The 15,514-nt window shown below is 47.8% G+C and overlaps 1 protein-coding gene across 2 annotated transcripts in view; it reads left to right on the forward strand.

Moving 5' to 3' along the window:
* The window catches only part of HDGFL2 (HDGF like 2), a 47,553-nt gene extending 37,270 nt beyond the window's left edge, over window positions 1-10,283 (forward strand). For both annotated transcript variants that reach the window (XM_058163611.1, XM_058163612.1), the window contains exons 12-16: window positions 617-687; window positions 2,648-2,749; window positions 7,406-7,616; window positions 8,782-8,914; window positions 9,796-10,283. In XM_058163611.1, the coding sequence (XP_058019594.1) occupies window positions 617-687; window positions 2,648-2,749; window positions 7,406-7,616; window positions 8,782-8,914; window positions 9,796-9,889 (611 nt within the window). In that variant the 3' untranslated portion in view covers window positions 9,890-10,283. The remainder of the gene's footprint in view (window positions 1-616; window positions 688-2,647; window positions 2,750-7,405; window positions 7,617-8,781; window positions 8,915-9,795) is intronic.
* The last annotated feature ends 5,231 nt before the right edge of the window (window positions 10,284-15,514 follow it).

Genomic DNA, 15,514 nt, shown 5'->3' on the forward strand with positions numbered 1-15,514 from the left:
TTGGGCCTTAACAGAATAACAGGCTTGGAAGGAAACTTTAAGGTTTTCTAGTCCAACTTCTTACTCAAGCAGGAAAACCCTATAACTTTCTGGGCAAATGGTTGTCCAGTCTCTGTTTTGATTGTTTTTTTTGATTGCCTTGGACCTAGAGCAGGATATATGCCTAGGCAGTAAAACGCCACCGTAGAGGCAGCTACAAGGTGGCTCAGTAGCTAAGACGCTGAGCTTGTCGATCAGAAAGGTCAGCGGTTCGAATCCCTAGTGCTGCCGCGTAACGGGGTGAGCTCCCGTTACTTGTCCCAGCTTCTGCCAACCTAGCAGTTGGAAAGCAGTTAAAAAATGCAAGTAGAAAAATAGGGCCACCTTTGGTGGGAAGGGAACAGCGTTCTATGCACCTTTGGCACTGAGTCATGCCGGCCACATGACCACGGAGACGTCTTCGGACCGCGCTGGCTCTTCGGCTTTGAAACGGAGATGAGCACCGCCCCCTAGAGTCGGGAACGACTAGCACATATGTGCGAGGGGAACCTTTACCGTTACCTTAGAGGCAGCTGCTGTGGGAATCCCATTCAGGCTGGCAGGGCAGACTTTTAAAACACCCTTCCTCATGTTGCAGAGCCCACAGTTGAAGAGAAGCTCCAAAAATTGCACAGCGAGATCAAGTTTGCCCTCAAAGTGGACAATCCGGTAAGCTGTTTGGAGCCAGTTTGTTTCTAGTGGTTAAGTTGCCAGGCTAGAAACCAGGAGACGGTGAGTTCTAGGCTTGCCGCCTAAGGCATGAAAGCTGCCTCGGTGACTTTTGGCCGGTCACCAGGAGACCGGGAGTTCTAGTCCCATCCTAGGAATGAAAGCCAGCTGGGTGGCTTTGGGTCAATCACCAGGAGACAGGGAGTTCTAGTCTTGCTTTATGCATGAAAGCTAGCTGGGTGACTTTGGGCCAATCACCAGGAGACAGGGAGTTCTAGACTTGTTTTATGCATGAAAGCTAGCTGGGTGACTTTGGGCCAATCACCAGGAGACAGGGAGTTCTAGACTTGTTTTATGCATGAAAGCCAGCTGGGTGACTTTGGGCCAGTAACCAGGAGATGGAGAATTCTAGTCTCGCCATAGGCTGGATGATTTCGGACGTATCGCCAGGAGATGATGAATTCTAGTCCCACCTTGGGCAGAAAAGCCAGCTAGCTAGTTCTCGGCCAGTTGCTAGGAGAGGGGAGTTCTAGTCCCGCCTTTGGGTCGAAAGCCGACTGGGTAACTTTGGGCCAGTCCCTCCCTCTCAGCGCAACCCACCTCACAGGATTGTTGCTTGTGGGGAAAATAGGAGGAAGGAGTATTAATGTATGTTTGCTGCCCTGAGTTATGAAGTCAGAAAAATTCTAATAAATTCAAACTGTTGGAAGCTCTCTTTCCTTGCTATGCTCCCAGTTTCGGGAGCAGGAGGGTTGTCCGAAGGCATCTTTCTGTGGGCTATTATTTTTTGCTCCGCTCCATCCAACAGAGGGGAGCTTGGATCAAAACTTCAGATTATCTTCTGTATCTGAGTTGGCTAGCCAATCCACTCGTTCACATGAGCTTCAAACCCCCTTCCTCCCATTAGAAATGGGGCAGCTGATACTCGGGGTTCCTTTAAGTCAATGCTTCTCAATCATGGTGAACTTTAAGATGGGTGGACTTCAACTCCCAGAATTCCCCAGCCAGCATGCTTTAAGATGGGTGGACTTCAATTCCCAGAATTCCCCAGCCAGCATGCTTTAAGATGGGTGGACTTCCAGTCCCAGAATTCCCTAGCCAGCATCCTTTAAGATGGGTGGACTTCCAGTCCCAGAATTCCCTAGTCAGCAGGCTTTAAGATGGGTGGATTCCCCAGCTAGTATGCTTTAAGATGGGTGGACTTCCAGTCCCAGAATTCCCCAGCTAGTATGCTTTAAGATGGGTGGACTTCAATTCCCAAAATTCCCCAGCCAGCATGCTTTAAGATGGGTGGACTTCCCTAGCCAGCATCCTTTAAGATGGGTGGACTTCCAGTCCCAGAATTCCCTAGCCAGCATCCTTTAAGATGGGTGGACTTCCAGTCCCAGAATTCCCTAGCCAGCATCCTTTAAGATGGGTGGACTTCCACTCCCAGAATTCCCCAGCCAGCAGGCTTTAAGATGGCTGGACTTCCGCTCCCAGAATTCCCCAGCCAGTATGCTTTAAGTTGGGTGGACTTCCAGTCCCTGAATTCCTTAGTCAGCATGCTTTAAAATGGGTGGACTTCAATTGCCAGAATTCCCTAGTCAGCAGGCTTTAAGATGGCTGGACTTCCACTCCCAGGATTCCCCAGCCAGCATTCTTTAAGATGAAAATTGAAGTCCACACCTCTTCAAATAGTCTGGCTTGAGAAACGTCGCCTTCGTACTTGAAGGACAGCTGAACATCCAGGTATATTCTTCTGCTTCACGCCCCTCTCTTGATCGAAGGCCGGAGTCTCTGTAATCAAGGCTGAAGGATGGCTAGTATTGCACGGTTGCCTTGACTCCCTGTGCCCCTCCCTCCCTTCTTTCCCGCGATCTTCCTTTGCCGCCAGAAATGCTCTTCCTGGGACTGTCAAACCAGTTCAGCCCACCCACCCTGCCCCAGAAGCTCACCTGATCCTCTCCTTTCTCTTTAGGACATCAAGAGGTGTTTGAGCGCGTTAGAAGAGCTGGGCAGCTTGCAAGTCACTTCGCAGATCCTGCAGAAGCACACTGACGTCGTGGCTACTCTGAAAAAGGTATGTGATGCCACGGAGAGCGACGGTGGTGGTGGTAGCTGTACAGGTAATCCTCAACCCAGATTGTTGGGGGGCAATAAATTGACTTTGTAAAAAATATACAAATAGAATGAGACTATTACCTTATACACTGTAAGCCGCCCTGAGTCTTCGGAAAAGGGCGGGATATAAATGTAAAATAAAAAAAATAAAAAAAACTTACAACAGCTCATTTAGTGACCAAAGTTCCAAAGGCGCTGAAAAAACGGGACTTGCGACTGTTTTTCACATTTATGACCCCTGCAGCATCTCCATGGTCAGCGTGATCAAAATGCAGATGCTTGGCGACTGACTCATATATACGACGGTTGCAGTCTCCTGGGGTCATGTGATCCCCTTCTGCAACCTGCTGAGGAGCAAAGTCAGTGGGGAAACCCAATTCACTTAACAACCGTGGGAACTAAGTTAACAACTGCAACGATTCACTTAACAACTGTGGCAAGAAAGTTCATAAAACGGGGCAAAAGCAAAGGTCTTCCTTGGCAAAAGAAATTTTGGGCTCAATTGTGGTCATAAGTCGAGGACGACCTGTACTCTTGCCTCCTCCCACTTTCCCTACAACAACAACCCTGTGAGGTGGGTTAAGTTGAGGGAGAGAGAGAGAGATCTTGTCCCCATCTGACAAACAAATTCCATGGAGAAGTCGAATTCACTTAACAACGCTGTTACCAGCTGAACAATTGCAGTGGTTCGCTTAACCACTGGAGCGAGAAAGGTCGCAAAACGGGGCAAAACTCACTTAGCACATGTTTCACTTGCATTGCGGTCGTAATTCAAGCACTACCTCCCTGCTTCCCATTGTGGATTTTGGAAATTGTGCAGACTGTTGTGACCCAGGCCCAAGTAGGTAGTAGTAAACGCAATCAATTAAAAAAAAGACTATTAGAACAGCTGAGAATTAACTCATTCTCAGCGTAGTCCAAACTAAACCAAAGCAAATTCTTCATAACACAATTCTTCAGTCTTATTACCAACCTCTTGGTCTAATTAGGCAAACTGCCAAAGGCTTTTCTTGGCAAAAGTTCAAAAGCAGAAGACGCCGACAAGAAACAAATGCAGCAAGGCAAGGAGCAAGGCTATCAACGTTGTTTTCTGACAAAGAGCCCAAACGCCCTTGCTGGTCTTTTAAGCCTTATGGGAGGGGCCAGTTATCTTCTGGCCTTACTCCTGAGTTGTCCTCTTTGCTTGAGCTGCTCTTGTCTTCTGGCAGCTCTTCTCATGTGTGCATTGGGAACAGGCTCCTCCTGTTCCTCTGCCTCACTACTGTCAGCCTCTGGAGGCTCCGGAGTGCGCACATCACTCCCCAGATGGCCCTGGCCTCATCTCAGCCTCTGACGCAGAGCCCTCATCCGGGCCTTCCCCAGCCTCCAGGACTGGCCCATGTTCTACCTCAGCCTCATCACTGTCCGACTCCGTTGCCAGCTCCGCAGGCTGCTGGCGGACCACAACACTGGGTTCCAAATCCTTTGTGGGTGAGCATTGGCATAGCTACGTCCGATTTATCTTCAGGTTAAGTTCACACAATTTCGGCTTGATGAGTATTACGTCTTATTCATCTGTTCATCATCAAACGTTCGTTAAAGGGTTTTTTTGCCCCGTTTTATATTTCTGGCCGCAGTTGTTAACTGAACCGCTACAGTTGTTAAATTAATAACAACAAGGTGGTTAATTGAATCTGGCTAGCTTTGAACATCGCATTCATCTTTCTAAGCGTGATTGGCTCATTCCAAAGGTACTTTTTCCAAAAGGCCAAGTAGAGATTCTCTTTGAGTTGTTGGTTTTTTTTCTTAGAAAGTCAAGTAGTCTTTTGGAAAAAGTAGCTCGGGGGAACGGGACCCTGGCCTGGATGACCAAGAATTGGCATAGACATTTATTGGCTAGGTCTAGCAAAACCCATATCGGCTAAAATCAATCTGTAGACTTAAGAAACTGTCCTAATTTTTTTTTCTTGCCAATTTTTTTAAATTTTTTTTACAAGCATAATAAAAAAAATCATTGTAAACAAATTATTGGTCAGGTACATCTTTAAACATATCAAGTTTCACCTAAGTTATAGTCTAGTACAGTGGTTCTCAACCTTTATAGTGCTGCGACCCCTTTAATACAATTCCCCACGATGTGGTGACCTCAACCGTAAAATTATTTTCGTTTTGAATTTATCGCGCCTGAAGCCGTATTGGCTAGCGATCTGAACTGCTTGCGATTGCCTTGAGGACGGAGGCATTAAAGCGGAGACTCTTCCCCTAGGTTAGGCTAGCGATTGGGAGTGATTGCAGCTGGCTTGAGAGGGAGACATCAGAGCAAAGATTTCTCTCTTTTTTTAATTCATCACGCCTGAAGCCGAATTCGGCTAGCGATTTGAAGAGCCTGCAGCTGGCTTGTGGAGTCAACCATTGGGGGCGTGATTCTTCGACTCGCAAGTATACTTCCCATATTTCCGATGGTCTTAGGCAACCCCTGGCAAATCGTCATTTGACCCCCAACGGGGTCCCGACCCACAGGTTGAGAACCGCTGGTCTAGTACAATGTATTTTCCTTCTTCTTCTTTAAATTCAATTATTTATTTGCACACAATCGGATTATAAAAGTAAATCAAATTCAACCCATTCAGGAAAATATTTAAATGAAGTCTAGTCCCCGTGCTTAATTCCCTTCAACATCATTAATAAATTCTATTTACGTTTTAAAATTTCACCACTCTCAGCTTTATATCTACATTACTAATCAGAGGTCATCCTATCTAAAATCTCTTTTTTAAAACTGCCCAGTGATCACATAGACAATTTCATTCTTCCCTTCATCTTCATCTTCCTCTGCCTCTAAACCAATAACATATATTTAACGTTTTCCGTCTAATCCATTTTAATATCAAACAAAAAATTTAACATTTGCAAAGGTAGTCACTAATTATTTCCCCCAGTTATTTACCTAAAATATTAATTATTTCCTTAGAAGTTTTATCAAATCCTATCATTACCTTACTTATTTGTAAAAACAAAAAAGACAATTTTTTCCTCAATATAATAACACTCATTTCCCTCTTATCCCAATTTATTCTAGTATTTTTCCCTCCATTTCCCAAAACCTCAATTATTTTTATCATAGTTGTCACTCATATTTTAATATAGATATTAACATTTTCTAAAATAAATTTCTTAACATTACTCTAAAAGCAGCCATTAGTTCCTTTCAAAAAAATGTCGTGTGTCTACATCAGTGGCGCCTTCTCCGTGGGAATAGTCCACTATTCCGTTCTTTCTTTCTTTCTTTGCCTCTGAGTTCTTCTTAAGTAAGGCATTCTCCGCTTAAATCAATAATCCAAAGACACACCATCTAGAAATCTCTTCTAAAACTGTTGTGTGATCCCAACAACACCAATCCTCATGGGAATAGTCACAAGAAAGCTATTCGACTCTTGCTATTTTCCTCTGCCTCTAATTATAAAGGCAGCCATAAGTTCCTTTCAAAAAAATGTCATGTGCCCACACCCACAGAACTTTCGCCATGGAGAACAGTCTGCTATTCCATTCTTGCATACTTTCTTTGCCTCTGAGTTCTTGTTTAAATAGGGAATTTGATTTTTATAATTCAAAGACACGCCATCTGAAACTCTCTTCTAAAGCTGTTGTGTAGTCCCAGCAACACCAATCCTCTAGCTGTCTTCCTCTGCCTCTAAATGTCTCCTTTTGAAACAGTTTCTGCTCACAAATAATAAGTAGCCATTTTGGTGACAAAGTTCCTTTGTTCTCAAACGCTTTGGTACATGGAGGTCAATTTTCCAAGATTTTCCCTTAATCGTATTTATTTTCCAGATTTTTATGTCCTATTGATATCTTTAATATTCCATAAATTTAAAAGAGGGATTTGAGATATTCGCATAAAAAACAGTTCAATAGCTTATTTTACTTTTTTCTCCTATCTTTAGTTTCCAATATAATCCGTTAAGACTTCCAAGAACCATTGTTTAGTTGGAAAAAATTTATTTTCCTTTTCTTTATTTAAATGGGGCTCTGCTTCCATTCCAAGCCCTATCTTCTCTCTTTCACTTCCCGAATGTGTATTCTCCAAATTGACTTTCACTTTCACTTGTTATTCAATTAGCCGCCAATCTACAAGTTCTCCCCAAGGCTTGTGCCTATTTTAAATTCTTATTTTTTCTTCGTGAGATCATCACTCACCCAACTTCAACAATTTGTTTCTTGATGCTTCTTCCTCCTCTCGCTCTTGTAGCCACCGCGGCTTTGGTGCAGCTGCCATGATGGACTGTGGCGCTGCATCCCTCCCCGCTGGGTTGGGGGAAAAGATCCGGAGCTATGGGGAGTTTACCAACTCCCCGTTCGCTCCGGCAGTTCCCCCGCTCTTCGCTGCCCTTTTGAGGCAGCTATGGTCCGATCCAAAGTTCGGATGGACCCCCTGGGCGGGGGGATATCGGCGCAAACCCTGGAGACATCGGGGTTTGCGACCGTCTCGCCCACGACGCTGGCCACGCCTCTCAAAACTGTCCTAATTAATGGAGCCTGAAGGGTTCAGATAGCTGCCCTCATGGGAGCTTTTTGGAGCTGCCGTTCCAGATCATCCCAGGTTGAACTTTTCTTCTTTTCTTTCGCCCACCATCAGATTCGACGTTACAAAGCAAACAAGGATGTGATGGGAAAAGCCGCCGAAGTCTACACGTGCCTGAAATCCCGCGTCCTGGGCCCAAAAACTGGGGCCAACCAGAAGGTGCACAGGGCTGAAGTGGAGAAGGAGAAGGAGGAAGGGGAGAAAGAGAAGGAGAAGTTGCCGGCAGGGGAAACGGAGAACGAACGGAGAGAGGAGGAGAATGCTGGTAAGGCACTTTCCAGGAGGGAATTGAAATAGAACTAGCACTTAAGACTTATAGACCGCTTCTCACAGTGCTTTTACAGCCCTCTCTAAGCCGTTTACAGAGTCAGCCTCTGCCCCCCGCTCCCAAAACAATCTGGGTCCTCATTTTGCCAACCTTGGAAGGACGAAAGGCTGAGTCCACTTCAGCTGGTCAGAATTGAACTGCTGGCAGTGAGCAGAATTAGCCTGCAATACTGCATTCCAACCACTGCACCATGAGAGAGAGGGAGAAGAAGAGATTGTAGATAGATGGATGGATGGATGGATGATTAGATAGATAGATATCAGTACATACAATAGGTAGGTAGGTAGGTAGATACCACTACATACGGTAGGTAGATAGATAGATACCAGTACATACAATAGGTAGGTAGATACCAGTACATACAATAGGTAGGTAGGTAGGTAGGTAGGTAGGTAGATAGATGATTAGATAGATAGATATCAGTACATACAATAGGTAGATAGGTAGGTAGATACCAGTACATATGGTGGGTAGATAGATAGATTCCAGTACATACAATAGGTAGGTAGATACCAGTACATACAATAGGTAGGTAGGTAGGTAAGTAGATACCAGTACATACGGTAGGTAGGTAGGTAGGTAGGTAGGTAGGTAGGTAGGTAGGTAGGTAGATAGATAGATAGATAGATAGATAGATAGATAGATAGATAGATAGATACCAGTACATACAATAGGTAGGTAGGTAGATACCAGTACATACAATAGGTAGGTAGGTAGGTAGGTAGGTAGATAGATAGATAGATACCAGTACATACAATAGGTAGGTAGGTAGGTATGTAGATAGATAATAGGTTGGCTCAGCCTTCCATCCTTCTGAGGTGGGTAAAATGAGGACCCAGATTGTTGGGGGGCAAGAGGCTGACTATATAAAACTGCTTAGAGAGGGCTGGAGAGCAGCGTAATTGCTAATAGCACTTATATACTGTTTCACAGTGCTTTAGAGCTCTCTCTCTCTGTCAGCGAGTCAGCCTCTTGCCCCCAACGATCTGGGTGGTCCTTTTACTGACCCCCGGAAGGCTGAGAGAAATCCGGCCATTGGCTTGTGCCCTTCGCTTGTCTTGTTCCTTGTCTCCTGGTGTGAGAAGGTCTCGTCCTTTTCCAGATCTCCCAGCGCCTGTGAATGGGGAATCCGCTGGCCAGAAAGGCGAAGGGGGAGCCGAGGACAAAGGCCAAGGGGAAGACTGGACTTCGGGAGATGGCAAGAGGGAGACGTCGCCCGAAGACACCCACAACGAGTAAGTCCGTCTGGGTGGCCAGCAAGCATGGGAGGAAGGGAGGAAGATGGAAGAAAGGTAGCAAGGGGAGAAAGAAGGCAGTGAAGGGAGAAGGAGAGGACAGATAAAGGGAGGGAGGGGAAAGAGGGGAGGAAAAATGGGGGAAGGAAGGAGAAATAGAGGGAGAGGGAAAGGAGAGGACAGAGGGAGAGGGAAAGGAGAGTGAGGGAAGGAAGGAAGGAAAGAGAAATGGAGTGGGAAGGAAGGAGTGGAGGGAAGAGGAGAGGACATGTAGAGGGAAGGAGGAGAAAGGGAGGGAGGAGGAGGAAGAAGAAAGAGGGAGGGAGGGAGGAAGGGAAGGAGAAATGGACGAAGGAAGGAGAGGGAAGGAGGAAGGAAAGCATGGAGGAGGAAGGAAGGAGAGGAAAGGAGAGTGAAGGAAGGAAGGAAGGAAGAGAAATGGAGTGGGAAGGAAGGAGTGGAGGGAAGAGGAGAGGACATGTAGAGGGAAGGAGGGAGAAAGGGAGGGAGGGAGGGAAGAAGAAAGAGGGAGGGAGGGAGGAAGGGAAGGAGAAATGGACGAAGGAAGGAGAGGGAAGGAGGGAGGAAAGAAGGAAGGAAAAGGAAGGAAGGAGGAATGGAGGAAGAGATGGAAGAAAGGAAAAAGAGGGATGAAAAAAGGAGGGAGGGAGGAAAGGGTGGAAGAAGGAAGGGGAAGGGAAGGAGGGAATATCTTGCAAACTGCCCTTCCCTCCAAGAGGACCATTCCCAATTTAGGAAGCTGGCCTCCGATTATCATTTCCTTGCCTTTCCTCCCGCCCTGATCTCTCTCTCTCTCTCCCTCCCTCCCTCCCTCTCTCTCAATCTCTCTCTCTCTCCTCCCTTCCCTGGGATCTCCGCAGAGCGCAAGACTATCCCGAGACAGACCGGGCAGGGACGGAGCGAGGCACAGTCCAGCCAGAGTCGGACTCGGAGGATGAAGACGAGGAGAGTTGAGGGCGGCCGAAAAGCCCCTCCCATCCCACCTGCGCGAGGAAGTGGCCCCGGATTGTTGCGATGCTGGCACCCTCCGCCCGGCGTTTCCGCGACGCTTCTCAAAAGCCTCGCAGTAGACGGCATTCTAGGTCATGTCCTTCCCGAGAACTCTTCCCCCATCTCTCCTCTCCTCTCCTCTCCTCTTCCCCCTCCGCTCCCTCGAGAATGATGAACTTCGGGGGGGGGACAGCCCCACACCCCACACACCCCCGGTACGTTTGTATTGGCCCCACGTTCCCCTCCCTCTGCGCGTCCCTTTCCCTCCCTCTCTTGCCTCTCGCCTTTAATCTTGTGATTTCCACAGACACGAAATGAATATATAAAGGGTTGTTTTTTAATGAAAAAAAAGAAAAGGCCGCCGATCTTTGTCCCTCCTTCTTTTATTTTATTTTTTTCCCCCTTTTCTCCGCCTCGCTGGGTTGAGGAACGAGAAGAGCAGGGATTCGCAGCGGAGCTTAAAAGTTTGGAGTTCCACCATACAGAGCCCCGCCTGGTGGCGCAAGTGGTTAGAATGCGGTATTGCAGGCTGATTCCGCCCGCTGCCAGCAGTTCAATCCTGACCGGCTCAAGGTTGACTCAGCCTTCCGGCCTTCCGAGGTCAGTTAAAATGAGGACCCAGATTGTTGGGGGCCAGAGGCTGACTCTGTAAACCGCTTAGAGAGGGCTGTGAAGTGGTATATAAGTCTTAAGTGGGATTAGTGGGAAGGAAGGAAGGAAGGAAGGAAAGAAAGAGGGAGAAAGAAAGGAAGGAAGGAAGGAAGCCATGGTAGTGCAAGTGGTTATAATGCAGTATTCCAGGCTAATTCTGCCCACTGCCTGCAGTTCAATCCTGACCGGCTCAAGGTTAACTCAGCCTTCCATCCTTCTGAGGTCAGTAAAATGAGGACCCAGATTGTTCGGGGCCAGAGGCTGACTCTGTAAACCGCTTAGAGAGGGCTGTGAAGCGGTATATAAGTCTTAAGTGGGATTAGTGGGAAGGAAGGAAGGAAGGAAAGAAAGAAAGAAAGAAAGAAAGAGGGAGAAAGAAAGGAAGGAAGGAAGGAAGCCATGGTAGTGCAAGTGGTTATAATGCAGTATTCCAGGCTAATTCTGCCCACTGCCTGCAGTTCAATCCTGACCGGCTCAAGGTTAACTCAGCCTTCCATCCTTCTGAGGTCAGTAAAATGAGGACCCAGATTGTTGGGGGCCAGAGGCTGACTCTGTAAACCGCTTAGAGAGGGCTGTGAAGCGGTATATAAGTCTTAAGTGGGATAGGTTGGGAAGGAAGGAAGGGAAGCCAGGAAGCCATGGTGGTACAGTTATTACAATGCAGTATTGCACGCTAATTCTGCTCACTGCCAGGAATTCGATCCTGACCGACTCAAGAGTGACTCAGCCTTCCGTCTTTCCAAGGTCGGTAAAAGGAGGACCCAGATTGTTGGGGGCAAGAGGCTGTCTTTGTAAACCGCTTAGAGAGGGCTGCAGAGCATTGTGAAGCGGTATATAAATCTTGAGTGCTGGTGCTATGGCTATATCCTGACGCCTTGGAACGGCTGATTCTCAGTGGGGCCAGCTGAAGAGCTCCTAAGAGAAGAGAATATTTGTAGCTCAGGGTCGAACAGTTGGGTGCCTGGTGCTCCCCAAGCTTGATTGTTTTCTTGCAGATGTTTCATGTCGAAACTAGGTAACGTCATCCGTGGTAGAAGAGGGAGGAGTTGAGAAGGAGGAAAATGACATAGGGAGGTCCTTGATGCTCTCTGAGCTTGGTGATTCTCTTGCGGACGTTTCATGACCCATGTCGTGTCCCACTCCTCCTCTGACGGCCGGGCCGGGGAAGTCCGTATCACGCCTGGCTGCAAAGTCCTGTCAGAGTTCTCAGGGCAGGAAGGAGTCCAAGATGTGACTTCAGCAATCCAAGTTAGACTTTGCCTGACTCAAAGAATGCCAGAAAGCAGATCCTTTATATAGGCCATGGGGTGTGGCTCCATGATTCAACACTTATCCAGGCCTGCCCCTCCCTTCCTTTTGCTGACGTCGCCTCTCCATTCTCCGGAAGCGAGGATCTATCCATTGCATCGTTTCGTCCCCAGCTGCCGGTAATCCCAGCTCGTGGCTGGCTTCAAGCGCACATGCTATCGGAGGGAGGTTTGTTTGCTCGGCCTGTCCGGGCATGGTGCCAGGGCTGGGGGCTGGAGGCATACCAGGACATTCTTCAGCACTATCAGTCTCTGGCTGAGATAGCAGGAGATGAGAGGGGCCCGGCTGCGGCGGGGGGGGGGGGGTGGGCGAGCGAGGCACAACAACCCAACTAGGTAACATCAACAGTGCTAGAAGGAAGTTAAGTTTGCGGGGAGTGGGGAGAAGAGAAGGGGAAGGGAAGAACTGTTGGGCCCTTGATGCTCTCTGAGCTTGGTTGCTTCCTTGCAGACATTACATGGCCCAACTAGAGACCATCAGTGCTAGAAGGGAGTAGGGTTTGCGGAGTGGAGGAGAATGAGAAGGGCAGGAGGAAGAGGCGGAGGAAGGGGAAGTAAAAGGACTCTTTTTTTTTTTATTTGCATTTATATCCCGCCCTTCTCCGAAGACTCAGGGCGGCTTACACTATGTCAAGCAATAGTCTTCATCCATTTGTATATGTATATACAAAGTCAACTTATTGCCCCCAACAATCTGGGTCCTCATTTTACCTACCTTATAAAGGATGGAAGGCTGAGTCAACCTTGGGCCTGGTGGGACTTGAGCCTGCAGTAATTGCAAGCAGCTGCTGTTAATAACAGACTGTCTTACCAGTCTGAGACTCTGGGGTTCTTGGTGCTCTGAGCTTCATTATTTTCTTGCAGATATTTCATGACCCAACTAGGTCATGTCATCAGTGCTAACCGGACATCGTGCTAATGACAGAAAGAAACCACATTTTAAAGGTTGTCCTTGACTTACCACCCTTGCCTGCCCGTCACGGTCATAAGTCGTGACAGTTGTAAATCAGCCAAACTCCATTTTATGACCTTTTTGTGGTGGTTTCAAGTGAAGACGGCATTCGTAAAATGAAACAGTTGTTCATTATCGGCCGGCTTTGTCCGAAGCCAGAATTAAATGCCAGGTTTTTTGGGGGGCAGCGGGGGACCATCATAAAATGTGACTGCAGGTTGCTGCAAATAGCTGTAAATGTGGGCCGCTTGTTGAGCGCTCAACATGTCATGTGGCCACAGACGGGAATTGGCCTTTGCCCTTGCTGAGCGCTCAACATGTCATGTGGCCACAGATGGGAATTGGCCTTTGCCCTTGCTGAGCGCTCAACATGTCATGTGGCCACAGACGGGAATTGGCCTTTGCCCTTGCTGAGCGCTCAACATGTCATGTGGCCACAGATGGGAATTGGCCTTTGCCCTTGCTGAGCGCTCAACATGTCATGTGGCCACAGACGGGAATTGGGCCTTTGAAACCAGGTTGTAAATACCCCCACAGTAGTCCATTGTAACTTCAAAAGGTCATTAAATGACCGGTTGTAAGTCAAGGACCGGTACACGCCATTCAGAAAAGACAAAAAGGCCTAAAATGAAAAAGGAACAGCTCTTCCCCCAGCAGTCTCCACGCAGATAAGCAGGGATTTACACCAGACAAACTTTCAAGCAGAAAACAAGACCTTAATCAAGGAACTACCAAGGAGAAAACCACACCCTCGTCGACACTGGCAGGGCCAACCCCTTCTACAATTGATGGCATTGCCTAGCTGGGTCATGAAACGTTTGCAAGAAGACAACCAAGCTCAGAGAGCACCAAGGATAGTTGTCATTGTCCTCCTTTCCACAAACCCCGCTCCCTTCTACCATTGATGATGTTACCTAGTTTGGTAATGAAATGTCTGCAAGAAAGCAACCAAGCTATAGAGAACACCAAGTACTTCACAGCCCGCCCCCCTTCTCCTTCTAGCACTGATCGTGTTACCCAGTTGGGTATCAAAACTTCAAGAAAACAAGCTCAGAGGGGGAAACGCTCTGTCGTTTTAACTTCCGGGCTGAGTTGGGCCCAGTCTTTTGTAGGGCCGCCTTCTGCACCCTGATATTTTGTTCGTTAGTAGTTTCCCTCCCTCCCTCTGTTTATGGATGATGGACTATTTCTTCGACGTCTCCCCTCAACTCCTTCGCACCCCTGCAGTGTCCGAAGCCTGCAAGGGGGGGGGGGCTGCACCAGTGCTAGGTTGGAGGTCCGAGATCAAGAGATTGCAGGGAACACCTGCACAGGTAGCCTTCTCTGCAAGGTGTTTGGATGCTGGCACAAGAAGGAAGACTGCTATTGTGAAGAACGCTTGGACCACATGTGGTATTCAGGTGGTTCGGACTAGTTCGGGCGAACCGGTAGCGAAAATTGTGGGTGGCCCGCCCCGGGTCTATTCCGTCCTGTTTAGGCACGTTTTTGAGGCCGGGTGTATGCGCGGAAGGCTGGGCACCTGCACGGAAGGCACACATGGGGCAAACCGATGGTAGCAAAATGTGAAACACACCACTGGCTTGGACCAAACACCAAACCGCCTCCGGATCTTCTTGCCGTGGATCAGGCCAGGCTAATCCACCTAGGTCAGAGGTCTGCAAACTTGGCTCTTTTAAGACTTGTGGACTTTGCTGGCTGAGGAACTCTGAGAGTTGAAGTCCACAAGTCTTAAAAGAGCCAAGTTTGCAAACCCCTGACCTAGGGACCTGGTCGGACCCACCAGCTCTCGTGTGGGGCAGGAGGTTTGGGTTTGTTTGCTTTTTTCAATCTTTCTTGCTTATTTTCCTTTTGAATAACTTCCTCTGCACCCAGACGACATGAATAAGTTTGGGATTGGACATTCAGGCGAGGACCTTTGGCTTCCTCTCTCTCTCCCCCTACCCACCCACCCCCAAGCGAGGGGAGGATGATCCTCTTTGACTTCAGCCCCTCCCCACCGATAAAGCAGACCATTCGGTGGTTTAGTGCAGGTGGTCTTCGACTTAACGACCACACCTCTGTCATGAATACGGTCGTTAAGTGAGTTGAATCTGATTTTACCACCTTTTTTCTGGTGGGTCACAAACCGCCTGTTTCTTGAGCGAATCCACCTTCATTTACAAATCACACCGTTGTTAAACGAGCCCAGCTTTTACCCCATCGGCTTATCGTAACACCCACAACCCCGGAAACGTTACAGTCATACAATGTCGCAGCTGTCATGAACACACTGGGTGCCAAGTACCCGAATTTTGTTTCATGGGACTGCAAGGACGTAAGTGTGAGGACTCATCAGTTTTCTTCACCGCCACCCTAAGTACAAACGGTCGTAACTCGATGACTACTCCCTCTCTTTCTAATGTGAGTTCCCACAGTGAAAGTGATAAAGAGAGCTTTTGTTGCTAAGTGAGACATTTCTTAAGTAAAATTTGCCCCATTTTACAACCGTTCCGGCCACAGTTGTTAAGTGAATCACTAGTGGTTAAATGAGTGACACGGTTCTCGAGTGAAACTGGCTTCCCGGTTGGCTTGGCTTGTCCCACTTAGCAACAGATTTGACACTCAATTGTAATCATTAAAATTGAGGACTACCTGTACAGAGTAGTCCTCGACTTGCGGTGACAATTGAGCCCAACATTC

The sequence above is a fragment of the Ahaetulla prasina genome, chromosome 1, assembly GCF_028640845.1.
Source record: "Ahaetulla prasina isolate Xishuangbanna chromosome 1, ASM2864084v1, whole genome shotgun sequence".
NCBI classification, from domain to species: domain Eukaryota; kingdom Metazoa; phylum Chordata; class Lepidosauria; order Squamata; family Colubridae; genus Ahaetulla; species Ahaetulla prasina.